Here is a 27,311-nt window from a genome sequence, read left to right on the forward strand (position 1 = left end):
AGGTGGGTTTCTGTGGGGCCCTTTTATCATTTAAAATTGGTAGCCCCATGTAGGTGGTAGTCCCCAGGGCCCATGGGTGTCTGGGCAATCCCCCCGCTTATATTACAATTAGCCCTGGAGAGGTGGTGTTCCCGGGGCATTTTTAACCCCTTGAAGGGGTCCCCTAGTGCCCCTCCATTTTTTAATTGAACCCTGGACTTACCCGTCCCTTGGGCTCCAATTAAAACAAGTGCAACAGCTTGTGCTTGTTTTTTGTTTGGGGGGGTTGCCACAAATTCTTACATTTGCAAAATTGTTTTTTAATAAATGCTTTTTTTCCCTGCCGGAGTCCCTCTGGGACCTCAAGAACGAGGCTTGGGGGTCAGGGTATTCCTACCCTGCCCCTTTTCTTTTTTTCTGTTTCTTTTGTGGTCTCAACTGAAGCTGCATCCCAAGATGGCTGCCAACACTTCCTGGTTGAGGTGTTGGCAGCCAATCAGAGCTCTGCATTTCCCTGCACAAGCTTTTTATTCTTCATGAAGTCGCTGCAGGGGAACCGTGGCGCTGGATGTACAAATATGGATTTCCTTGAATTTCTCAACAATTACTGGACTGATTTACACCAAATAACAGAAAGCACCATTGCAGAACAAAATCGGCCTTTCTTCCAAATTTGGTGTAGTCCTGTTCAAAACTCCTATGGGAATTAACATAGGAAGCATACTTTTTTTGACCCCCCTTTTTCTTGGCCCCCGCTTGATGGATCACTCCGAAACTGTGTATGTACAACCAGAATTACTGGCGCACTTTTTAAGGAAAATTTGGTGAAGATCCAGCAAACCCCACTAAAGATATAGGCAAGCCAAAAAAAGCTTTTCCTATGGAAAGATGAACCCAGATTTATGGAGGCCTTGAGACATTCGAATGCCACATTGGCATAATTTTTTTTACAGGGCCAAAACGCCATGCCATATTTACAAAGTGGTGCAATGCTTGACCTGAGCCACTTTGTATCCCCTTGCGCCACATAATGCCTTTGTCAGGTATAATGTATGCAAAGGGGTGTTCCGGTGGTAGGGGGACGTAAAAATGGTGCAAAGGAATCTATGAGATTCCTTTGCGTCATTTTTATCTGCATTTTTTAACGCCTGTTAAGTGCAGGCATTAAAAAGAGGCTCCCATTGGTTACAACGGGCCTCTGGATGCTTTGCAGGATTAGCATCATCATTTTTTACGCTAATCCTGCAAAGCACCGGACTAGCGTAAAAAATGATGATGCTAGTCCCCCTGACTACCGGCATAGTGCACTGCATTTTAAATACGGCTCTCACATGATGGCACTGTATTTTAAATACGGTGCACACGTGAAGGCAGTAGGGGGTCCCTGCTCTGGCAGGAAACTGGACAATGGAAAGGGGAGTGACCACTCCCCTGTCCATCACCACCCCAGGGGTGGTGCCCAGAACTCCTACAGGTGGCCACTTGATTCTGCCATCTTCAAACCAAGGCCAGGTCAGGCAGGTGATGTCACAGACCCCTCCTGATAGGTGATCACCTTACTAGGTGACCAAATTCCCTTCTAGGGCTATTTAGGGACTCCCTTGAGGGTGGGTGCCCAGATTTGACATGCAAGACGCCACCAGGACTCCTCTGCATCACCTACTTCAACTTCTGGCCACTGGAACCGCAACTGGACTCTTCAGGAACCAACAAAGCAGCAACAACTTTGCTTTGCAACACTGTTTCTCCGGCTCCTTCCAGCAACTGCATCATTTCCCCAGCTGTGCATCCTCTGAGGTCAGCGAGACTTCAGCCTGCACCAAGAAGCAAGAAGGAATCTCCCTTGGAGTGAAGGAGTCACTCCCCTCCACCAACTGCAACAACGCCCGGCTGCATGGATCTGCTCTCCTCTAGAACTGCATGGATCCTGCATCACAGGTGGTGGTCTGCAGTGGTCCCCTTAATCCTCTCTGCCCAACTTGGGAGACGGTAAGCCCTTGCCTCTCCCTGCAGGACAGTAACCCTGTGTGCCGCGACTCTTGCAGCTATCAAGGCTTGTCTCCTGCTCCAAGGGATCTTCAGGCTCCGAGTAGCCCCGGCCCCCAGCACTTCTTCCTGCCAAACACAGTCTCCTCTCTGCTGCTCCAGTGACATGGGTCTCCTCTTCAGGTGTGCTGACTGGTCCTCACTGCGACTTACTGTGCCTGTTGTCAGTGGGTAGCCTATGGGGGCTGTGGCTTCTTCTGTTGGCTCTCCCGACTGCTGAGGGTCACCCCAGACTCACCTCCAAAGGTTGAGTCCCCTGGGCCTTGCTGGTCCTCTTCATCCTTGAAACTCTTCTTTTGCTCCTCTTGCATTTGCCAAGGCTTGTTGGTTGTTCTCCAACACCACTGACTAACTGAAACCCGACTACTGATGTGGGACACCATCTGTATTGCTCCGAGGACTCCTCTTCAGCTCCTGGGCTCCACAGCTGGTCTTCTTCTTACCCCTGTAAACCTGGTTCTTATCCACAAAAGGATGGGGAGTACCTCCTGACCCCACTAAACACTCCATTGTAGACTGGACTCTGTCCCCTTTTTTTGCAGGTCCTCTTCTTTCAGAATCCACCATTGGTTTCTTCTAGACTGGTCCTGTTCTTGCACAATCATTTTTCTATGTCCTCCTGTTAGTCCTTGGGAAGACCAGGTATTTACCTTTGCTCTCCTGGTCGCTGGGGGTCACTCAGGTACTCATCTCTTGGGGTTCCTAGTTCTTCCAGCTCCCCTCTAACAACTCCATATCCTTGGGTAGGGGACTGCATCTTGCATTCCACTTTCTTAGAATATGGTTGGCCCCTCCTTAGGGCCCTTGCTATTTTCACTAAGTATTGCCAATGCTTATTGTTTATATGCTAATGTGCTATAATTAGTGTATACTTATCTCCAGTTGGGGGACTGCATACAAAGAGACCTGGCTTCCTAGACACTGCCTACAATTGACTATTAGGGGTTGCCTGGACCTGGTATAAGATGCCAACACCATAGGTGTGTGTACACACACACACACACACACACAATCACACCCCGCACCCACTGGGCAGTGCATCCCAAACCTTTTAGAACCATGACCTGCTTTTAAGCTTTTAAGAGCAACAAACATTCCTGACCCACCTACCTTTAATGGGCACGAGGCAGGCGATTGTTTAATGTAATAAAGCATCATGTGGTAGCATATTGGTATTTTCCATTGAAATGGTCACTAAATTTCAACCGAGTTTTATAGATGATACTTTATTGCACACAAACGACAATGTATGGAAATCAGATTTAAGAGTATATTTATTATCTGTGCACCACCAAGTACAGTGTCTTGATTTGTTGTGACCCTATTAAAATGTTTTGTTTCCATCACACTTCCGAATTACAAAAAATGGGCTTCATTTTGCTTTCCTATTTGCTGAATGGGTAGAGTTCATTTACAGATATTTACATTTTGTTGTGTGTTAGCAAAAACAAAAACATCCTCCAGCTTTCCTTTTACACTACATGTACCCCAGCAGGACTGTCACATAATTCTCTTAATTTTTTTTTCTCTGACTACAAAGTGTGAGGAGTTCCTAAGCACCAGTCTCAGGGCCGTATTTATACTTTTTGGCGCACAACTGCGCCAACGCAGTTGTGCGTCAAAATATTTAACGCCGGCTAACGCCATTCCAAAGCTCCATGCGGGCGCCTTATTTATGGAATGACGATAGCCGGCGGAGCTGCCTGGTGTGCGTCAAAAAAAATGACTTACACCAGGCAGCGCCGGCGTAGGGGAAAATGGAGCTTGGGCGTCAAAAAATGGGGCAAGTCAGGCTGAGGCAAAATTTTCGCCTCAACCCGATTTGCGCCATTTTTTTTTACTCCCAACCCCCATTGAAATGACTCCTGTCTTAGCAAAGACAGGAGTCATGCCCCCTTGCCCAATGGCCATGCCCAGGGGACTTATGTCCCCTGGGCATGGTCATTGGGCATAGTGGCATGTAGGGGGGCACAAATCAGGCCCCCCTATGCCACCCAAAAAAAAAATACTTACCTGAACTTACCTTAAGTTCCCTTGGATGGGTCCCTCCATCCTTGGCCGTCCTCCTGGGGTGGGCAAGGGTGGCTGGGGTGTCCCTGGGGGCATGGGAGGGCACCTCTGGGCTCCTTCCGAGCCCACAGGTCCCTTAACGCCTGCCCTGACCAGGCGTTAAAAAATGATGCTAAAGCGGCTGGATGTCATTTTTTTTGACCCGCCCACTCCCGGGCGTCATTTTTGCCCGGGAGTGTAAATACGGCGCACATGCCTCGGAGTCATTTTTTAGAAGGGAACGCCTACCTTGCATATCATTAACGCAAGGAAGGTGTCCACGCTAAAAAATGACGCAAACTCCAAGATCTTTGGCGCTAGACGGGTCTAACGCCAAAGTATAAATATGGAGTTAGTTTTGCGTCGGATTTGCGTAAAAAAAAACGACGCAAGTCCGGCGCAAACAGAGTATAAATATGCCCCTCAGTGTTTAAAAAATCAGCAGCAAAAGCCATACCCTGACATTTGACCTCTGTCTTTGAAGCAAACCAAATGTAAAATTATAAATACAAAATTTAAAGGCATCTTTTTGACTGCCAGGACATAGGCGACCCACCAAAAATCGGCAAACAGCACACGAATGGGCTGCAACCCACAGTTAGAAAAACAGTATTAGGGCTTTCAGCCAGCCCACTTCATCCATTAATCTATTGTTGTGCCACTAAAATTTTTCTTTAACACACTACTGCATGTGGAACTGGTCATCCCACTTCAGCCATTGTCTAACGTAACTGCAATTGACACCATTCTGCTCTTTCACAATAATCCCCCCCACACACTAAGTAATTACCTTCAGTGCAAGAAACTACTGTGTGTGCGTTTCGAGAACAAAAAGTATATTATGCTTTTAGCTAGTTTTTTATTTTTATTTTACCGAGGATCCAGCATCTGCTTAACAATAAAGTTTTACAAAAAACATGACAAAACAAAAACAAATCAACAAATCCAAAAGGCTGATGGCTAATCCCAGTTTTATAGGCATTACAAATGTAATGCTTATTTAGCCATGGAATTTGCAAAGACCTTAACATTTCTCTACAATGATCTACCTTATATACTTACTTAATGTGTGTCTCTGTCAGCCTTCTTCATCCATGGGTCTGTTGTTGTGTCAGTCACTTTTGATTCCGCCCACTGCAGCATACCATGGGGCAATGGATCAATCCACTTCAGCCATTGGCTAACTTCACTCTGAGTGACAGTATTCTGCGTTTTCACAAGAAGTACAGCTTGAAACCAAGAAGCTCCCTCTAGTGACAGGAACTATTAAGGCAATGTGTGCTTTTTGAGACCAAAAAATGATTAGCTTTCAGCAAATTTTCTTTTAATATTGGCAGTCCCCTAACAATAAAGTTATAAACACCTTTACAAACCAAAAAAAAGTATTACCAAAACAAAAAAAGTTTGTCGGACAACATCGGATCTATTAGCTTTGCCACTGCTTCAACTACGCATCTGTCTAATACCCCTTTTACCTGCTTTCTTACATGCTTGCAGTCTATGTATTTCTTGCTCTTTGACATATCTGTGGTGTATGAGGTTCATTTAAGCTCTTACACAGTTGTGATGAATATTATATATCTGTTTCACCTACTCTGTTCCATAGTTGTGTTATGCTTTCTCTGCTCTTTTACATACATGTGATTTGCATGTTTGGTATGTGTATGTAAGAAATTCGTTAAAAAATATTGTCTAACATAAATATTATGACCTAAATATTGTTTACAAAAATGCTGCTTTGGGTGTAAATTTTCTGTTGTTAAGTCCAAATGGGTGATATTTTTGTAAATGATGTATAATGTCACAAGACATTTAGGCAGCAATATCATAGTACATACCCGCTTGTGGCTCCTAAGGTTTCCATGTTCTAGAATACGTGCGATACATGTAAACTGATTCCTCCATGTCCTCATACACTGGTTGCATGTGCTTGTTCTCTGCAGGTTCTCTGTGAAGACTCTGTTGGAGAAGTACACAGCAGATCCCATTGATGAATCGTCCGAGGAGTTCATCAACTTTGCAGCCATTTTGGAGCACATCTTGAGCCATCGTTTCAAAGGTAAGGAGCAGCAACTTTTACAATCCTCACTAATTCTGCGTGTGTTGGGGGGATGAAACAGATTACACAACGTGCCCATTATCACGCAATACCTTTACCACGCATCTATCATAATAATACATTTTTAGGGTTTAATTAGGTGTGGGTGAAAGTTTTGGGTGGAAGGGTTTTTCTTTAAGATTTAGGGTGGGTTATGGTGTTAGGTGGCAAGACTATTTTTAGGGTTGTTTGGGTAGGGGTTCTTGGGTGGCAAAAGTATTTTTATGTTTTAGGGTGGGTAAGGGTATTTGGCTGGCAATGGTATTTTTAGGGTTTGGGGTGAGAAGGAGTATTTGAGTGGCACGGGCATTTTTTGTCTCTAGGGTGGGTGAAGGGTACTTTTAGGGTTTAGGGTGGTTAGGGCTATTTGGGTGGCAAGGGTATTTTAGGTTGTAGGGTGGATAGGGGTATTTGGGTGGTGAGGGTATTTTTAGGTTATAGGTTTTAGGGTGGGTAGGGTTTAGGGGTTAGGGTCGATAATGTCATAGGATAGATAGATAGATAGATAGATAGATAGATAGATAGATAGATAGATAGATAGATAGATAGATAGATAGATGGATAGATGGATAGATAGATGCTTTTTACTTACCTGCAATATACTCACATTTTTGTTGTAAAGGCGTGTGTGGTAAAAGTTTGTGTGGTAAAGGCATACGTGGTAATAGCATATGCATTGTAATAGACGTGTTGTAAAGGCATCCGTGGTAATGGCATGTGTGGTACTGTCATAGAATCGTGTGTGTGAGAAAGAGAGAGAGAGAGATCGAGTGATCATTGCATCATAGCACCCAATTAGCTTTGACATCTGTGGGTGTTGTGTTGTTCATATGATCATTAAGCGTTTGTTATATATAATGACCTGGTCATGAGGAGATCTTTGTGCCTGTGATTGTATGTTCAACATAGCTGTGTGTAGTGTAAGATGCTGATCACCCAGGAAACTAGTGTGTGTGATTGTGTATTTTACTATCTGGGTATGTGTAGTATGGTATCCTGAGCACATACGCAACATGTGACTATATACACCTCCTAAGCATGCGTATGTATCATGGTGCAATCTAACTACTAGGGAAACAGGATGAGTGCATGTTCCGGTGTGAACAGTTTAAAGGCATGTGCATGATAAAATCTAGATTACCAACAACATACGTGTCTGAGACTGTGCACACTATATAGGGTTGAGTGTAGCATGACACCCTAATCACCTAGGGAATGTGTGTTGCATTTGTGTGAGTCTGTGTAGCTTGACATCTGAGCTACCTAGGGAACGTGTGTATGCGTGTGATAGAGTGCGCTTGACATGACATCCTAAACACATAGGAAATGTGTCTGCGCATAAGAGGGTGTGTTTAGAATGGCATCCTAACCACCAGGGAAACGTGTGTGTGAGCAAGTGTGTGTAGCTTATGATTCAAACTGCCTGGGAAAAGTGTGTGTGTGTGTGTGTATTTGTAAGAGTGTGTAACATGGCATCCTAACTAACCACTAAGAAAATGTGTGTGAGTGTGTGTAGCATGGCATCCTACCCACCAGGCAAACGTGTATGTGTGCCTGTGTGTGTGTGCCTCTGTGCGTGTGTGTGTGTGTGTGTGTGTGCAGCATGACATCCTGTGCATGTGAGAGTGTATGTATCATGCCATCGTAATCACATGGGAAAAGTATGGATACGTATGAGCGAATGTGTGTAGCTTGACACTCTTACCACCTAGGAAGCACGTGTGTGCATGAGAGAATGCGTGGCATGACACCCTAACCACATACAGTAACTTTCTCTCCCCACACTCCTAATGCCACAGATGAAAGGTTGCCTTTCGCTCTGTCCCAAAATGTTACTGTAATGTCCTCGTGTGTGTACTCCTAAGGATACACTAGTTAATGTAGACATTTTCTGAGAACGTTTGTGTGCTCAGGTACTTACATACATGGCAAACTCTTGAACACTAAAAGATCACCCTGGAACCAAAAATGCTTTGTTTCTCTCCATGGATGCAGCCAGTGAAGGCAGTGCTTAATTTGTGCTCGTTGTTTCCGGTGCTGAGCAGCGGCACTTATTTTTGAGGGCCGGGGCTTATTCTTCTGCCTCAAGCATTTGCTGCGAGCAAAAGACACATATGAGAAAGACGGAGGAAAGGAAAAACGATAAAGCGTCACAAAGGGAGAAAGTAGAAATCTGCAAGAGTGAGCTGAAGGGGCAGGGAGTGGCTTTATATGGAGTGAAGAGGCCCGAGATGGCTTCAGGATTACGCCGCGTCAGTATTCTGTGTTCGCACATTTAATTGAGGCAGCTGCATGTTTAAGAGGAGGGCTTTGGGCACCGGCACCTTTTTATTTACAAATTAAGCACTGAGTGAGGGGCTCATGATGAGAAGGGGAGCGGGTGCCAAGAAGAGAACTAGTACTTGTGCAGGGAATAGGCGTGCCAAGAGAGGGGGAAAAATATTCTGAAAATAAACCGCAATGCAGAAGCCCTTCAAACCCATCCAAATTTTAGGTGTAATAGCTCACGGAAAGCTGGTGCACGGATGAGCTGAGCATATCACTGCATGCACAGAATGTGGCACATTGACACCTGTAAGTTACAGCATCCATTCCCAGTGAGATAGCTAAGACGATCTAGCGCCAACTGCAGTGATATGTGAGCAGCCTGCAGGTGATGTAGGGTAGTTTGATCTGTAAAATACCGGCTGCATTTGCCAAGGAAACTGATGCATTGGAGGTGGATATGGTACTAATGAAAGTTATTTCTCGAAGGAGAAGTTAGATCATGTGACCTGCACCATTGAACAAAGAACATATCCCATGTCAGAATCCTTCTTGTGTTTGATGTATGGTGTTGCTTTCCCTGACCTATGTCAATGCTTTACTTATTGGGGTGAACAGCTGAGGTGCCAGTGACGCCTGGTCCCAGATTGCCTGCACACTGTGTCCTCAAAGAATGCTCTGTGGATGATGGTGAGGGGGAGACGAGGCAGAGACCAGCACACTTGGGTGTGGATGCTGCTTGTGAGGCGGGCTGGGTACACTCCGCTCTCGGGCACCTCAACAAGGAATCCAAAAGCAGCGGCTGAAAAGGTGCAGCTACGGGACCTCTGGCCTGCGTCTCCATGAGGCAGGCATGGATGCAGCTGAAGCGGTCCCTCCAGATGATGGCCACAGCAGGGGCGGCCGAGGGTGCGGTTGTGGATATGTTCCCGGTGCTGCAGGAAAGGAGCATGGGCATTCTCAGCAAGAGTGGAAAAGCAGGAGAGCGCGCCTACATCTGCCTGCTCGAAAGCCGCGCTGGAGATAGAGCACTTGGTGGACAGGAAGAGACAGGGTGGGCAGCGGCCAGTACGAAGGTGGGCATTGTGCCTGTAGAAACAATACAATCACAGGGCAAAGGGAATATCTCGATTTTGATGTTGGGTAGGGAGAATGAAGTCATGAGACACAACCCCTTAGAAGAGAGACGAGATAGCCTGCAGGGCTCTTGGCTCATTGGGCTACGAGATGCTGGGAAAGACAAGTGACTCACTCTGTTGTACAAGCGGGACAGCAGCAGGCTTTCTGTGCGCTATCTGTCAGGGGCGGCTGGTGACATTTGAAAGTGCTGGGGCTTATAAATTCATGATGAGGGTCCTATGGCAAGCGAGTGCAGCGAGCGAGCCTGACCATTATACGAGTGGTTCGGGGGTTCTCTCCCCGAAGAATATTGTGAAAACACAGTGGGCAAATTGTGCATTTCCAAGCAAATTTGATAAGGCAAAATTGTGAAAGTGTAGCTATGACATCAATAAAGAGATTTAATATGATAGTGAGGTAGGTAGTTGATTACCCAGTATAACCATAGTTAATTTCCCTGGTTATTGACATAACCACTTGCGCTACCATGCTCTCCACATTTAATACATAAAGCATGGCATATCATATAGGATACATGCCATGTTCATATGATGGAGAGAAGCTGAGCATTCAGTACTCAGTGTAAAAAGCCATTTTTTCATTAGTCCACTCAACAGTGCTGTTGTGCTTCCACGAAGCCCAGTTTAGCACCCCCTGTCAGTCCTTATACCACTTATCAAGTGGCAACTAGACCGGTGCCAGACAATGCCCTGGAGTAAAAAAAACATCAGGAGGAAGAGCAACAGGAATGAAAGTAAAGGGGATCTGCACATCATGAGCCGCTGCACAGAAACATAGAGATGCGATTGGAAGGGGAAGGCAGCAGATGTGGACTTAACAGCCACCAACACATATTCACAAGTGCTGTGAATGCGCTGCCCCCTCTCTGCCACCCCTAAAACTGCATCAAACTCTCCGAGGTGGAGATTGTGGTTGGCAGGGCTGACATTTTCTCTGCACCCATGAAAGAGCATGCCTTTACTGCCAATTAAACGTAAAAAAGTCGTTTAATTTTCACGTTGCAGAGTAAAGTATGATACATTTAGTTATCAGGCAATGATCTTTCTGTAAATACCGCATTTTCAAAACTGCCGAGAGGCAAAGCCACTCTGATGTGAAGGGACACCACGAACCCTACAAGATACCGTAGTCAAGCTCTTTAGAAACACACTCAAGTGATGCAGATGCAAATCCTCCCAAGTGGCACACCCTGACTGGTACCGTCCTCCGAAGACACACAAAAGAACAACAAGTAAACATACACACCAATGAAGCATATTAACCACGGGCACACCACCGATGACCCCGATCTAACAACCACCAGATGCCATCTCTGATGCAGTCCCAAAGACCAGTGTGTGAAGACAGCCGAACTCCAACCACACCGCAAGGCACACGAATAGCGATATATCGCTAGACCAGTGGCGGCCGGCAGCTTTAGGAGGGAGGGGGGCAGGCGGGAAGCACACACACGCATGCCTTTACAAAGAAAATGTGAGTATTTGCAGGTAAGTAAAAAGTATCTATCTGTTTATCCATCCATCCACCCAGAGCACCAGCTGTCATAGCACTTTCCAATCTTAGTTGGAAAGAGACAAAAAATAAACATATAATAGATAACAGAAGTATCTTAGCAGCTAGTGTACCATAAGTGTACAAAATCTAGAGGGCAACAAACTAGATTATATTTACGAGGCAAGAGAGAGTAAGAGGGTTCATTACCTATGTATCTCAGAATCAGTATAATTTGTGATTTCTTCTTGAAAGCATTGCATGAGCGAGTGTGTGCATATCTCTGGAGGGTCTGAGTTCCATCCGGTGACTGCACTTCTAGAGAAGGCCAGGGAGCTGGTTCTCTGCTTCTAGAGGGAGGTTCTAGAATTAAGAGAACAGCTACCCCAGATAAGGTGAGTTTTTGAGCAAGGTAGTCCAGGGTGCCACAATGTTAAGCTTTGGGTATAATGCATACTAATCAGCTTCAATTGGAAGTCCGTTGAGAGTGAGGACTTCTGGAGTAATGTGGTTGCAGCATTTCACCCTCGAGATCAGCCTCGGTTCCGCATTTAGGTTCATCTTTATTGCAGCTAAGTGCATTTTGGGGATTCCACTATAGTCGAGCTAAAAAGCTTTTATCATAATTTTTTTTTAGAACTGCTGTTAGCCAAGACTTGTTATATTTAGCAATAATATACATACTAAACATACTTACAGGGAATTTCAGTCACCCATCTTCATCCATTGCTCTGCTCTAGTGCCATTCTCATGCATACAGCATGGGGTTCAGGGTCAGCCCACTTCAGCCACTAGCTTACCTGACTGTAAGTGACGATATTCTCCTCTTTCAGTGTCCCCATCTGCACGCAAGGTAGTCTCCTTTAGTGCTAGGGATGTCAGGGTGCAATGTATACTTTTACATAAAAAATATATATATATATATATATATATATATGTGTGTGTTTGTGTGTTGGCTTTTAGAGAATGCAATGTATGCCTCATTGAAAGAAAGCACAAACAAAATAAACATTTGCAAAGCCAAAAGGGCAGCTTCCATCAACAGATCTACTGAGGTTGCCAATGTTTGACGAAATCTTATTTTGGAATGAAAGGTTTGACATTTCTGAGAAGTCTGGGTTGGTGTTGAGCATTTTTTGTTGTAGCCTTCCTTGCAGTGAACACCGCATCACCTGCACCTTTTCATGATTTTTCATCACATATTTTGAATTGTATTTATTCTTTTGAAAAATTAAACCCAGTGCTTAATTTGTTAATAAAAACGTGCCTGTGCCCAAAGCCTTTCTCTGAAACTAACAGCTGCTGTAATTAAATATGCGAGCACGGACTACTGAGGCAGCGTAATCCTGAATCCATCTCGGGCCTCTTTAATTCATTTACCTCCATCCCCTCCCCCGTTAGCTCACTCTTGCAGCTTTCTGTTTTCTCCCTTTAAGACGCTTTTTCATTTTTCTCTTCCTCCGTCCTTCCCATATATGTCTTTTGCTCGCAGGAAAATGCTTGAGGCAGAACAATAAGTGCCGGCCCTCAAAGATAAGTGCCGGTGTCCTGCACCATGAACCACTGCCACAAATTAAATACAGATTAAACATATTAACACTGGTCAATAAAGAATCTGCATTGTTTTTTTATGTTTTGAAATGTCACTTGCCTTTTGGGATCAGATGGGTTTCCCTATGCTTGCAAGTAATTAATTTGCACACCCACCTCCCTTTGGAAATGTGTAACTATTAGCATCACTCTGGCAGACATAGGCCCATATTTATACTCTGCATCAAATTTGTGTAATTTATTTTTTTACGTTAATTTGACGCAAACCTAACTCCATATTTATACTTTGCCGCTAGACCCGTCTAGTGCCAAAGTTATGTAGTTAGCATAATTTTTTTACCATGAATGAGATGCAAGGTAGGTGTTCCTGGGCAAAAAATGACTCAAAGGCCTTAACGCCTTATTTATCCTCCTGTGCACAAATGGCAGACTGGAGGTAGGCGGGCCTAAATAATGGCGCTAAGCCTGCTTAGCGCCATTATTTAACGCTTTGGTCAGGGCAGGCATTAGGGGACCTGTAGGCCCATTTCCACGGTGACACCATGGAAAGAGCCCACAGGTGTCCTCCCTAAGCCCCAGGGAAACCCTCACCCCCACCAGAGGGACAGCGGAGGATGTGGGACCCCCATCCCAGGTAAGTGGAGGTAAGTACAGGGTAGTTTTTTTTTTTTTTTTTTTAAGTGCCATAGGGGTCCTGATATGGGCACCCCTCCATGGCACTGGGTGCACTGGCCATGTCAGGGGGCCCTTGTCCCCTGTGCTGGCCATTGAAGTGGTGGGCATGAATCCTGCCTTTTCTAAGACAGGAGCTAACGGTCATGGTAGGTTTAGCGCCATGAAATGACGCTAATCTGGTTAGAATCATCTTTTTTTACTCTAACCAGCCTAGCGTCATTTTTTGGTGCTAAACACCCATCTCCCATACCGCCACCTCCACCTGGCTAACATCATTTTCCATGATGTTAGCCCACCATTTGCGCCGGCTAACGCCATTCCATAATAATGGCGACCAGCCAGCGTCCAAGAATGGTGCTAGCCGGCGGTAAAAGTTTTGGCGCAAACCTGCGCTAGCACAGGTTTGCGTCAAAAAGTATAAATATGGGCCATAGTACGGCATAGCTCTCCCATTGTTTCCTTAAAAACTGTTGACCCCATCAGGCACAAGACTGTTATCATTAAAGTACACTAGTCTGAAGCTAGTTCCTGAAGGAATTCCTGATGCACGTCCTGAAACAAGCTTATCAATGCTGGTGCTGTTTGCAAAACAGAACAAGCATTTGCAATGCAACGGGTCTCGCATTTGCTCGAGTTAGAGCTATTAGCGTCGTAAACTCCTAACCGGACTCTTCTTGCCACACAAATTAAAAGAAAAAAACAAGTGCAATCACGCTATGTAAAACACAAAGCAACCGCACTGAAATTAAAAAACAAAAAAACGAGCGTGATCGCGCTATGTAAAGCCCAGCACGATCACGCTGCGTGGAAAATAAAAAGATAAAGTAGTCCGGAAATCATGCTGAAAACATGGAGCCTCGTATGTTTTCAGTAGTTGGCCGGTGCACTCGAGGAGGGCTAAACACCGGAAAAGGCATGACATATGCATGCCTTTTACTAATGAAATCAAGCGGATTTTAAAAGGCAAGCCCACGAACCAATGAAAGTGACAGGCGTGCAATGGGCATGGTTAAAAGTCCAAAGAGAGACGGATCATTTGTGTGCTCTACCCTAAAAAGTGCAGGAGCCCAAAGGATTTTTTTTTTTTTTACAGATGCTACTGAATGCTGAGGTTACCGAATAATTAGGCCTTCTTCCAACAGCCAAAACTTCCTGTCTCATTAGCTAACTCCTGAATTTTCTTTTTCATCCCTGATTTCTCCCTTTGCCCATGTTTCTCCTCCTTTCTTCCTTGTGGACATTTCTTTCTTTTGCTCCTGATTAAGTCTGATGATGAAAATGAAGTCCTTGTCCCTAAAACTTTCACAAATTAAGCGCTGGTCGATAAGCAAAGTGGTTGAATGTATTGACTCGTAGTCCAAAAAGGGCATCCAAAATATCCTCCTGGAATTAGTTACAAAGACGCAGAATCTGAGGCTACTCGTCTCTTACAGAGTTGGATTTCAGGTGCTACCTCCAACATCTGCATGCATGAGGTGCTTTTGGCAGGAACCCATCAATCTGACATTGCACTTCTGTTACAGCCCAGATGCACATGGCAACGCAGCCCTGTTGGGTCTCCAGGAACAAACAACAGAGCAGAGGGGGCTCTTACAATAGGCCCCAATGCTTTGATTCCACTGACAGGAGCTTGGCAATCGTCTGTAAGGTATAAGGAGACTGTGGTGCCTCCTCCATACTCTCAATTGCAAGCTTGGATTCGGGTCAAAAAGCCATCAATCCCCCAACCCCACCACAGAACCTGAAGACTTCTGTAAAGCTGACCCACATTTTGGTAAATGGTGACCTGTCCTGGAGGGACTACGGATGGACCCTGGTGACTGGTTCTCAAATTATTTGGTGGGTGTATGGGCTGGAGCTAGAAAAGTCCTTATACACTTACTGTAAGCAAGTAGATTAATCTTTAAGTATGGGTCTTACTGCAAAATGAATCACAAGCTGAAGCTGCTTAGGAGTGAAAGTTAGTCACCCTTAGTAAGTAAACATAGAGGCAAATCTATTGCCATGACCAGAACAATACAGCACATATTCAAACTGAACTTCACGTTGGGATGCTAGATTTGTTGTTGGGGATAGGTGTTAAAGTGCTGGTTGAACTTGGAGCAGGAGAAATCTAGCTAATACTGACTTGCACAAAGAGTCCCAGAATTGTCTTTCAGAAATGGAACACAAGGTACAAACAGGAAGATTCCTGACCAGCACCATAGTGGACCACGATGTAAATGAACATAGTAAGGGCAGCAATACAATTAAAAATTGGTGGTAGGGGAGTGGCATGATCGGCCATGCTGTGAGACACACCTAGCGGAGCTCACGCAGCAGACAGGGAGGCACTTATCCTGAGAGGTGCTAAGATCTGACCCCTGGAAGGTGCGGGGGAAGACCCGGACACCCCGAGGGGGGCATTAATGCTGTTGTGGAGTGCCTGGATGCCTCCTGGGATGCAGCCAGATTGAGAGCTGTGGAGCGGTGAAGCAGCGTTGCAACCAAGATGACCCCTCTAAAATTTAAGGTGGAGTTTGTGAGCTGTGAAATAACGGCGAGGCAAGTCCGGGGCCGGGACCGGGACCCAACCAACCAACAAGCAAAACACTGCAGCGGATTGCGGACCCAGACCCCTGCGAGGAATGGGGTGACCTGTGGATACTGTAGCACCCTAGCGGAGCAGCAGTGAGGCCAAAGAACAACCGAGGGCAAGCCTCGCTGTGAAAAAGAGGGTCAATGGCACTGAGGCCTGGCAGGGAGCCTCGGAATCCTGGAGCACAGGCAGTGAGCGATCGTTGGACGCAATTTAGTGGCAGCTACAGTCAGGGCATTGACCTCCCCCCTCTAAACATCATCACCGGCCCCTGCCGGGAGGATGTGCTGGGGTCCAAACTATAGACCAGTGCTAAACACTGTGCAGCCTCAAGAAGGATATAGAGGTGAACAGCGATGCCGGATGCAGAGAACACCTTGCCGTGGCTGTGATGGGAACTGAGACAGAGTCGAAACAGGGGCTCCAAGAAGACCCCCCACCAGATACCGAAGGGAGACTGCAACGTGGGCTGTGCCCGACCTCGCCTCCAGAGAGTGACACTAGAGGGGATACCACTGGGGCAGCAGGATCCGAGTGGAGATTGTAAGAGCGATCAGAGAGGAATGTAGTTCCGTGCAGGGGTGGAAAAGGAGAAGCTCCAAAAATTGCAGCCGTAGGGGCCAGACATCTACAGGAGACCCAGACTGCACATCCCAGCCCCACCATCCCATGCTACCCCCATGGCCGGCGGCTCACACTATCGGGGAGACTTCCACGGAAAGTTGGGGAAGATCCGAGCAGTGAAGGACAGGACCCTGTGAGAGGCTGTGGCAGAGGGAGAGAGGACAACACTGGAGGGATAGGACAAATTCTTAGCCATGCACACAGCAACCATCCTGGAGGCCATTAGAGACACCAAGTGTCATTGGAGTCACAAATCGCTACCGTGGTACACTAGGTAAGCTTTTCATGTGAGGATCACAAAAAGCTAGCAGACCGTGTGAAGGAGACGAAGGATCCGCTGGGGCAGCCCTACCGAGCATCAATCAGTCATTTGTAGAGCGTGCTACTCACCCGCTAGGGTCTCAAGGTGCTGAGGGGATAGTGGGCGCGGGGAAGGTGCTACTGCTCGAACAGCCAGGTCTTGAGATGTTTCCTGAAGGTCAGCAGGTCCTGGGTCTGTCGTAGGTGGACGGGGAGGGAGTTCCAGGTCTTGGTGGTGAGGTGGGAGAAAGATCTGCTGCCGGCTGTAGTTCGGTGAATGCGAGGAACGGTGGCAAGGGCGAGGTTGGCGGAATGGAGTTGACGGTTGGGAGCGTAGAAGGTGAGTCGCTCGTTGAGGTAGGCAGGGCCGGCGTTGTGGAGTGCTTTGAGAGTGTGGATGAGGAGTTTAAAGGTGATCCTCTTGTTGACGGGGAGCCAGTGTAGATCTTTCAGGTGGGCTGCGATGTGGTTGCGGCATCGCATGTCGAGGATGAGGCGTGCGGAGGCATTCTGTATACATTGCAGTTTTTTCTGGAGCTTAGCCGTAGTTCCCACGTAGAGGGCATTGCCGTAGTCCAGTCTGCTGCTGACAGGGGCCTGGGTGATCGTCCTTCTGGTTTTGGTGGGTATCCACCTGAAGATCTTGTGGAGCATGCGGAGGGTGTTGAAGCAGGAAGATGAGACGGCATTGACTTGCTGGGTCATGGTGAGCGATGAGTCTAGGATGAACCCTAAGTTGCGTGCGTGGTTGGTGGGCGTCGGTGAGGTTCAGTTTCAGGCGGCTCCTCTCCATCCAGTTGGCGAGGGCCTTTATTCCGTCGTGGAGGTTGGTTTTGGCGGTGGCGGGTTCCTTGGTGAGTGCGAGGATCAGCTGGGTGTCATCGGTGTAGGATATGATGTTGAGGTTGTGGGATCGGACGATGTTGGTGAGCCGTGCCATGTAGATGTTAAAAGGGGTCGGGCTGAGTGAGGATCCTTGGGGAACGCCGCAGATGGTTTTGGTGGCTTCAGAAAGGAAGGGAGGGAGGCGGACTCTCTGGGTTCTGCCAGAGAGGAAGGATGTGATCAAGTCCAGGGCTTTGTGGTGGATCCCTGCCTCTTGGAGGCGTGTGCGAAGGGTGTGGTGGCAGACGGTGTCGAAGGCAGCCGAGAGGTCTAGGAGGATAAGGGCAGCAGTTTTGCCTTTGTCGAGCATGGTCCTAATGTCGAAAATTGCGGCGATGAGGGCGGTCTCAGTGCTGTGATTGCTACGTAATCCGGATTGAGAGGTGTCCAGCATGTTGTTGTCTTCTAGGAAGCGCGTCAGTTGGCCGTTGACGATCTTCTCGATGACCTTCGCCGGTAAGGGGAGGAGGGAGATGGGCCGGTAGTTCTTGAGATCTCTAGGGTCTGCTTTGGGTTTCTTAAGCAGAGCGTTGACTTAGACGTGCTTCCAGCTCTCTGGGAAGGTGGCAGTCTCAAAGGAGCTGCTGACGATCATACGGAGTTGGGGGGCAATGATGGGGCTTGCTTTGTTGAAGACGTGGTGGGGGCAGAGGTCGGAGGGTGAACCGGAGTGGATGATGCTCATGGTTTTGATGGTGTCCTCGTCGTTGATGTGGGTCCAGGAGAGCAGGAGGTTAGTGTGGCTGGGGTCTGGTGCGTCGGGGTTTGTGGTGGCCGCGGCGGTCGTGGGTGTCGAGGTGTTGAAGCTGTCGTGGACGTCCGTGATCATGTGGTGAAAGAAGGTGGAGAGGGAGTCGCAGAGGTCTTGCGAAGGAGGGGTGTCGTTGGAACAGGACCTGGGGTTGGCAAGTTCCTTAATGATGTTGAAAAGCTCTCTGCTGTCGTGAGCGTTGTTGTCGATGCGTTCCTTGTAGCAGGATCTCTTGGTGGTCCAGATGAGCTGGTGGTGCTTGCGGATGGCTATCTTGAGGGCGGTGTGGTTGCTCTCTGTTTGTTCGTGGCGCCACTTCTCGATTTTTCGGCACTCCTGCTTGGAGGCCTGAAGGTCGACGGTGAACCAGATGGCCTTAGTGCTGGTGTGGTTGTTGGAGGGTTTCCTGATTGGAGCGAGGGTGTTGGCACAGTCATCTATCTATTGTCTGAGGATGAGGGCGGCTGTGTTGGGGTCGGTGGTGATGGGTGGCCGGGCTCAGATGAGGGTGGAGATCAGCTGGTCTTCAGTGATCTTGTTCCAGCTGCGGCGGGGGATCTGTTGTGTGTGGTGGTGTGTGGCAGGTTTCTGGAAGGTGAAGTGGACGCAACGGTGGTCGGTCCAGTGGAGTTCGGTGGTATGGCTGAAGGTTACATGGCTGCTGGCGGAGAAGACTGGGTCGAGTGCGTGGCCGGCAGAGTGGGTGGCCGTCGTGACAAGTTGTTTGAGACCGAGGTTGGCAAGGTTGTCGATCAGGGCTGTGGAGTTGCTGTTGTTGGTGTTCTCAAGGTGAAAATTCAGGTCGCCGAGGAGGATGTAGTCTGTAGAGGCCAGGGCGTGGGTGCTGATTATAACGGCAATAGAGTCACTGAACTGTGGCTGGGGGGGTCTGTAGACGAGGGTTCCTCTGAGGGTGGTGTTGGCGTTGATGTGAATCTGGAAATGTAAGTGTTCGGCGGCGTCAAGGGCGTCATCGGAGATTCTGACGGTGTTCTTGTGGACTATGGCGATCCCTCCACCCGGTCTGTTGGTGCGGTCTCTGCAGCTGATCTTATAGCCTTCATGGATGGCTATGGCGATGTCTGGTTCCGAGGAGGGGTTCATCCAGGTTTCAGTGAGGAAAGTGATGTCCGGGGATGATGAGGTGAGTAGGTCCCAGAGAGAAAAAAAGGCAAAAAAGTCTAACAGAAAAGGAAAAAGAGGCGGAAAAACTGAGATAAAGCAGTAAAAAAGGCACAAAAGAAAGACAGTTACAAGACAGACACACAATACTTACGGCAACCACTAGATACCAGGGATGAGGCACAGGCGGGTGCCTGCGGGTGGTGGAGGGCCTCAAACTCGCAGCAGCAGCGAGGACAGGGTAGAGGGCACGGACGCAGTCAGGTGGACTCAAGGTGGAGGGCCCAAACACAGAACTGCTTGTGGAGGAGTGGCTGGCTACGACTCTCTTGCAGGGCCGACCATCATGTTTTTTTTTTTTGTCAAACGGACTCACAGAATACCGGCGATTCCTCCCACACCCCCGACTGATTATAGCTCATCTGATGAACTTCAGAGTCAGGGACATCATATTACGGGCATCACGAAAATTCTGTGCGAAAGACGGACCCAAGGTCAACAGGTCCGGTTCCAGGAATTTTCATCTAGATTGGCCAAGGGTAAATTCAGGTGGGCCAATGTGGGCCCAATTTTGTCAGTTCTGGAGGTAGCTTATCAGCCCAAGAGCTACAAAATATATTCTTCCAAATAGGCATACAGCGCATGTAGAAAGTTATTTGAGATTATGAGCTGTTGTCTGTACTCAGCAGCCTCAACTCTTATAATTTCAAGAAGGCCAGGCTTCACCACAAGCAGACTGTAATAGTTGTTCAAGGTTAAGGAGTTCCCTGTTACCACACCTAAGCCTTGATGTTTTGCATTATTAAGACTAACTACTTACTCCTTGCAATGTGCCCAACACCTATTTCTTTGCATACACTGAACTTTGTAACTGTTTATTTTCATTTCATTCTTTTGCGGTGTACTTTGATTGATACAAAAGTTTTAAAAACCAGCAACACATTTGGGAAAAAGCAGCATTGTTGACAAATAATAGCAGGGTTCATGCCTGACAAGTGTAAAACCGTTAATTACAGTCATACAGGTAACCTTCTGGGGCTGTATTACAGAGTGCTGAGTTACAGAAGGGGCTGCAGATGCTTGTGCAGCTCCTTCTGCAATACTGCTGCATGTTTAGCCAGAGGTATATTCAGGGGCTGTTCCCTCATTTGCATGGGGCATGACCCCACACAAACAAGCAGTCATCCAGGCTAACAGAATACTTGAGGATGGTTGGGTTTTGTTCCAGTCTGAACTGATGCTCAATAAAGTTCATTTGATTCACTTGGGTCATGTCATGTTATGTTGGTTTGTAAAGCCCACTCTCACCCAGCAGGGTATCCTGGTGCTAAGCAGGTGTGAGATTAGCCAAGCCTAGGACCTAATGTGGTCACTCAAAAAGCCAGGTCTTCAGCTTCTTGTGGTTTTAAGAAGTGATGCGAAGACTTGGATGTGTAATGGCATGCCATTTCACACTTTAGGAGTGATGTAGGAGAATGCTCAACCACTGGATCTGGCTTTCCATATGTGTAAGTTGGGCACAAATCGAAGTCACGCTGAGCTGAGGTGCCTGGAAGGTTTGTGAAAGCAGATTGTATTGTTGAGATATACTGTGCCAGAGTGCCTTTAAAGTTTGGGTGAGATGTTTGAAATGTGCTGATTTGGGTATGAGTAGCTAGTGTAGCTCCTTGAGATGGGATGGGATGTGTGAGTGTCATAGGAGGTTGGGAGTGATTCTGGTTGCAGAGTTCTGGAAGTTCTGCAGCCTCCTGCTCAGATGCTTGCTTATCCTGTGGAGAGGGTGTTTCTGTAGTTTAGGTTACTGGTGACAAGAGTGTTGGTGATAATTTTCCATATGTTGACTTGGAGCCATTTGAAAATCTTCCTCCCCGTCTTCAGTATTTGGAAGCACAAGACAATGATGGCATTGACTTGGACTTTGATGTTGAGTTTGCAGTTGAGGAAGATCCAAAACTCCTTGGCTTGGGTTATTTAGTTCTGAGGTAGTTCTAGATGATTAGCATTAATGCCACTGTGTGTATATCATCCCTCATGACTATAACCTGGAAACGTGCAATGTACAGTAACAAGAGATCAGAAGATGAAATGCTCACATTTATAGCTTCCATACTGATGAGAACAAATCCAGCCCAACACAATATCTTACTCAAGATAACAGTTATATACTTCACCTCAGCATGTGGCACAACACCGACAAACACGTTTCGAGCCTTATTCACAAAGGTAAACTTTATTGTGTCTGATTTAATAGATTAATGTTGCTGTATAATAATATGGGTCACATACAAAGTCTGTGACATCTGTCTTGGCTGTTGGTTACCTTATGGCACAGTCACCACTGTGAGGACGGGGACAGGAATGACTCTAAACTCATGTTTAAAGACTATCACTTTTACTAAGTACTTCTCAGTGCAGCGCTACATTGTGACATCAATGTCAAAGCTATGTGTTAATGAAATACACTTTTTTAAAGTGTGAAGAGACTTGATCATATTTAACGTGATGATTGTTGCATGTTTTACATAGCAAACACTTTGAGGCCTTGTCACATAAATGGGCTCTAAGTACCAAGGCAGACCCTTAGCTCGGCTCTCCCTGTTAACTTATTGCCTCGCCCAACTCTACCTCCAAAAGAGACACTCCAATTGCAGTTTTAAAGACAGTGAAAAAGATTACAACGTCCTGGTGTTGAGAGAGAGGAAACACTTAACAGGTGCCTTCTCCGTGGCCTCTTCTGCCATGACTGGGTGGGCCAAAGGTCATGTGTGGGTGGGCCTGACCCACCCAGGCCCCTCTGCTAGAACCGGACCTGAAGATCAACCAGTGCCCAGATTTTACCCCCCATCCCCTTGTCGAGAGACAGAGAGGGGCGTTCTTATCGGTTAAAAAAGTTCTCCACAAGCTGAAGCTGAAATACGCACTCCTTTTCATGGCAAAGCTACGGACTGTGTACAAAGACAAGGCTCACCCACGCGACGGCACCGAAGGCCTGATATTGGCTGGGCCCACCGTCACTCTCACAAAAAGCTGCCGGCTGGAAACAAGCGCCCTCAATGTGAAGGAATAACAAGCGCGAAGGCCTCCCCGACAAAAGAACAAATGAGAACAAAACAAGAGAAAACGCTGATGCAAATCGGGCAATGAAGCGACACTCTGGGCAACACTAAATGGGGAGCGCTGGCTTCCGGGGAGGAGAGCGGTGCATGAGAGCGAGTGGAGACAGAGACGGACACTGAAGAAGAGCAATTACCAAAGGTTACGCCAATGACGGCAGAGGACATTAAATGAAGGGTTTCCACTGGGCGGAAGGATGCTGCCCCTCGGGGACACTCACTGGGTAGCCTATATAAGAACTTAACCTATGAACCAAAGGAGACTGTAAGACGCAGTAAGATTTGGAACTTACTCTGGGGCCTCGGCGGCGGGGATGGGCAAGGAAGCCAAAATAGCCCATGGTAACCCTGGTGAGAGAGGTACAAACAATTGACGATTGCTCCTGTGAGGCCTAAGGTTGTGCCCCGGCAAAGAAAGTGCAGAACGTTGATATGTTGTTATTGTTTGGGATTCAGACGTACTGTGAATTGGGGTGGGTTGATCAGTTTTATGATCACAGCAGGTAAGGTAGGGTGGCGGGCAGTTACAGGGGTAGTCTAGAGCCCAACAGGAAACAAATAAACCAAGGGAATGACGAGATATGCACATTACAGAGTAGGACGCAGGCGGGGGGATAAAGGTACTTAGACACCAAGACACAACATCAGACGGTGACATTGTTAAATTGGAACGTCAACAAATTAGGTAATAAGGGGCCTGGTAACCAGGGCGCTTAGTAGATATGAGTAGGACATAGTGTTCCTGCATGAAACCTACCTAATAGGGGGCCAACACTGCTGGGAGAAGTAAATACAAACCGGCATGCCATGCACATTACAACTCGGGATCACAAGGTGTGATGGTTCTCCTTAAGAGGACTCTACCGTTCCACAGACACTAACGGGTGCTATGTGGCAATATTGGGCAAATGTGAGGTTGAGACCATGCTGTTGGTTAATGTGTATGCTCCGACGGGGATCCAAAGTGCAACACTCCATAAACTGGAGCACATTCTGACTGAGCCCCTCCCCGCCCCCCAGCACTCACAATCATTGGTGGGAACTGGTGCTGGATACACAATTGGACAGGAAGAGCATGAGGAGACAACCGGAAGCAAGCTGGTGGGGTGTGCGCAGGCTCTGGGATTAAGTGATATTTGGAAGGCTATACACTGTCGTGCGAGGGAATACTCATACCACTCAAACGTACAGAACATGCAATCTAGGCTTGACTATTTTCTCACACCTGGACCACACTAGCTAGATTCACAGAGGCCATCTATCTAGCCTGAGGCATAAGCAACCACTCCCCGTGAGCGTTATTGTGAATAATAGAGGAAAACAGACACACACGGAATGGAGTAGGGAGACCTGGCACCTAGTGAATGAACAGGAGGTCCAAAGACTAGATAGATCCATCAAACTCTACTTTGAGGGGAATAAGGGTATGGTGCGGAGCACTATCACACTGTGGGAAGCCTATAAAGCCACGATCAGCGGTGAAATTATCACTGGGGAGATAGAGGATCGGAGAGAACAACTCCATAGGCCGACCACTCTAGACTGGGAACTGGCACAGCTGGAGAGGGACCATGCTACCTCCCCTACACTCCTTCTGACTGCCGAAATAGAGCTGAAGTGGGCAGTGTACCAAACGGTAACCGGAGAGGAAGTGGCTTATCTGGCTAGGTAGAAACATATTTACGAAGCATGGGTCGGCGCAGGGAAACTGCAGGCATGGATAGGTAGCAGGGAACGGGCAGAGATGCACATTCAAGATATAGAAGTGGCACCCTGGGAAACAGTGAGAGATAGTGAGTAAATAGTAGACAAATTTGTACAGTGCATGGAAACCTGCAGACCTCGGATGAGGACTTACTGGCTTTTGTTGGTGACTGCCCATGGCGGCACCAGAGGCCAGAACTGGTGTGGGACTTGGAAGCCGATGTCTCAGAGGAGGTGGCGGCGCTCGCTGTGGCACAGATGCAGACATGGAAGGCTTGATATGACTGAACCTGAGACGGCTCCACACCAACATGGCTGCGGCGGAGGCAATGCTAGAGGAAATGATCACTGTATCGCTGGACGCCAACAAGGCGTTTGACTCACTGGAGTGGTCCTATATGTTTGGAATTCTGGCTGAGATGGGCTTTGACGTGCAGGATATTAGACTGGTCTCACTCTCTTGCTTCTTCTCCTTTACTCACCCTTATCTTTCTTCCGTATATTTTCACACACACACCCTAGTTCACCCGTCTCTCATGCTTCTATTGCATTTCTTTCACCTCTTCCTATTGCTTGCAGGCCCTGTAAGCTGGTTCAGCTCTGATGGACAGAGAGGATTCTGGGATTACATCCGGGTTGCCTGCAGCAAAGTTCCAAACAACTGTATCAGCAGCATTGAAAACATGGAGAACATTAGTACTTCCAGGGCAAAGGTCAGTGGCAGTTCTCTTATTGGATTTAAAAGAATGTTTTACTTACAGGATATGTAAAAAATGGCTATGGGAAGTAAGTTATAGTGAAGAGTTCTATTTTACTTGCGGTTACAACTAATACACAAATGGTGAAGATTATCTCCCTTTATGTTGAACAGTTTCAGAGAATGTTTGTGTTGCCCCATCAGGTTTATGGATTTTCGTGATCTCTCAGGATCAGGGTGACTGACAATCAACCAGGCAGAATTGTGATAGTTCCTATCTCTACTTATTATTTGTGTACCGAGATGGGCAGAGAATTTAGCAGTCTTTGACAAGCTCACAACTCAACTAGAGAGTCGTGTGCCATCTACAAAGGCCATACTTCACGTGAAAAATATTTACAGCATGTTATCCACTTATAAAAAAAAGCACCCCACCCACAAAGGGCATCATGATGTACAAAGACATTCTTCACTTACAAAGAGTATCCTCATTTACAAAGAACATCCCCCCACACACACACGCACAGAAGCACTTCCCATATCAAACCCACACACTGCCTAGCATCACTCAGTGTATTTTCTCGTTGTAAACAAATATGTTCTTTGTGTCATGTGGCCACTGCAAGGTGCTTAGGGGCACTTAAAAAACCAAAAACATAATAAAATAAATTGTTTAGAACTCCACACCCCACTTAGTCTTCTTTCAGTGGTGCATCTGTCATGGGGCACGGATATGCGGTACAAGTACTGCTCTGCTCTCAGGTTACCATGGACGCAGATGTATGATAACTTCTGTGTGTTTCAGGGTCGAGCATGGATACGTCTGGCGCTGATGGAAAAACGGTTGTCGGAATATATAGCAACCGCGCTGCGGGACACACGGACGACCAGGTGAGACAGCAACCTCATACCACATAGACACGCAGAATTACATCCACACCTGTCATAGCACTGGCGAGCCTCTCCTGAACCTGCCCAGTATCGTCTGCATGCGTACAAGGTCACCCTAGGGTGACCAGGCGTCCCGGATTTGCGAGGACAGTCCCGGTTTTTCACTTGCTGTCCCTGCAGATTTTGGCAAATTTGGCTTATGTCCCGGTTTTTAGAGGCAGTCGACTGAAAACAGTGAAATACACTTTTTTCGATGTTCTAAAGATGTGATACTTAACAGATGTTATAAGTAAGCAACGTAATTAACAGGTATGATGCTGGTTTTCAAAATTAAAAATTATTTATTTTCATAGTGCCTCTTCTGTGTTCTTCAGTTGATAAGAGGCTTGAGAGATGTCATTCAGGGGTGCTCCGTTGACGTAAAATTGTAGTCCTTCTATTTTTTCAAAACGTCCCCGTTTTTTCGTTCTCATGATCTGGTCACCCTACCACACCACCTCCTGTCACCTCGCTAGCAGTTTTCTTTGATTCAGCTGAATAACAAACGATAGATGCTTTCAAGGATGCAAAGGTGAGCTATACATTTATGATACTTATTGCAAGGCAAAGGTTGTCCAGTTCTCTTCCTACTTTTAAACACTTCTTTTTAAATATCTGTCCTGCAATCAAGGTTTATTTACCGCTTAAATGTTTAATTATGAGGAGCCGCAAACTGAATTTGTAATTTGATTCAATACATTTGTAGTCACTTTCTGTGGTTGAAGTTACTGGAAAAGCTCTTTTCACGCCACTTCTCCACATCACCTGTCTTTGTATTGGTGAGTAATATTTTGCGTGATAGTTTCCCATCGCAGGAATAACAGCCTCTGTTTCCACCCTCAGAAGGTTTTACGACGACGGTGCGATCATGCTGCGCGAAGAGTCCACGGTGTTAACAGGGATGCTGATTGGACTTAGTGCCATTGACTTCAGGTAGGGGCGCACAGCATCAGCAGGTCCCAGAACATTCCATAGCGAGTGTTCTGAGATGCTGGCCACTTGTATTCAGCACCCGTAGGCCCACTGCAGAGAATTAGCCATACTAATACAAACTGTACAGCCTAAAATGCAGTTTACATTTTAAGTTTCTTTCTAAAGTCCATGGGCGGTCCTGATACATAGCAGCATTGGGAGTTCCACAGCAGCACTCGTGAATTGATGGCTAAAGATCACACAACCAAAGCACTTGAAGTAATTTGTATAACTCCCTAGCAACCAATGATTTTACACCAGTCCCTACAGCTCCCTCCCAGCCACTGCTCATCTCTGTTTTGTGAAACTCCTGCACAGCCGTAACTCACACTCCATGACTG

At 46.9% G+C, this 27,311-nt stretch overlaps 1 protein-coding gene across 1 annotated transcript in view; it reads left to right on the forward strand.

Annotated features, from left to right (window-relative positions):
- Positions 1-27,311, forward strand: part of RUNDC3A (RUN domain containing 3A) — a 118,515-nt gene that overhangs the window by 48,190 nt on the left and 43,014 nt on the right. The window contains exons 2-5 of the mRNA XM_069237883.1: positions 6,018-6,133; positions 24,951-25,084; positions 25,874-25,959; positions 26,842-26,931. Of these exons, the coding sequence (XP_069093984.1) occupies positions 6,018-6,133; positions 24,951-25,084; positions 25,874-25,959; positions 26,842-26,931 (426 nt within the window). The remainder of the gene's footprint in view (positions 1-6,017; positions 6,134-24,950; positions 25,085-25,873; positions 25,960-26,841; positions 26,932-27,311) is intronic.

This window comes from Pleurodeles waltl, chromosome 6 (genome assembly GCF_031143425.1).
Source record: "Pleurodeles waltl isolate 20211129_DDA chromosome 6, aPleWal1.hap1.20221129, whole genome shotgun sequence".
Classification (NCBI taxonomy): Eukaryota; Metazoa; Chordata; class Amphibia; order Caudata; family Salamandridae; genus Pleurodeles; species Pleurodeles waltl.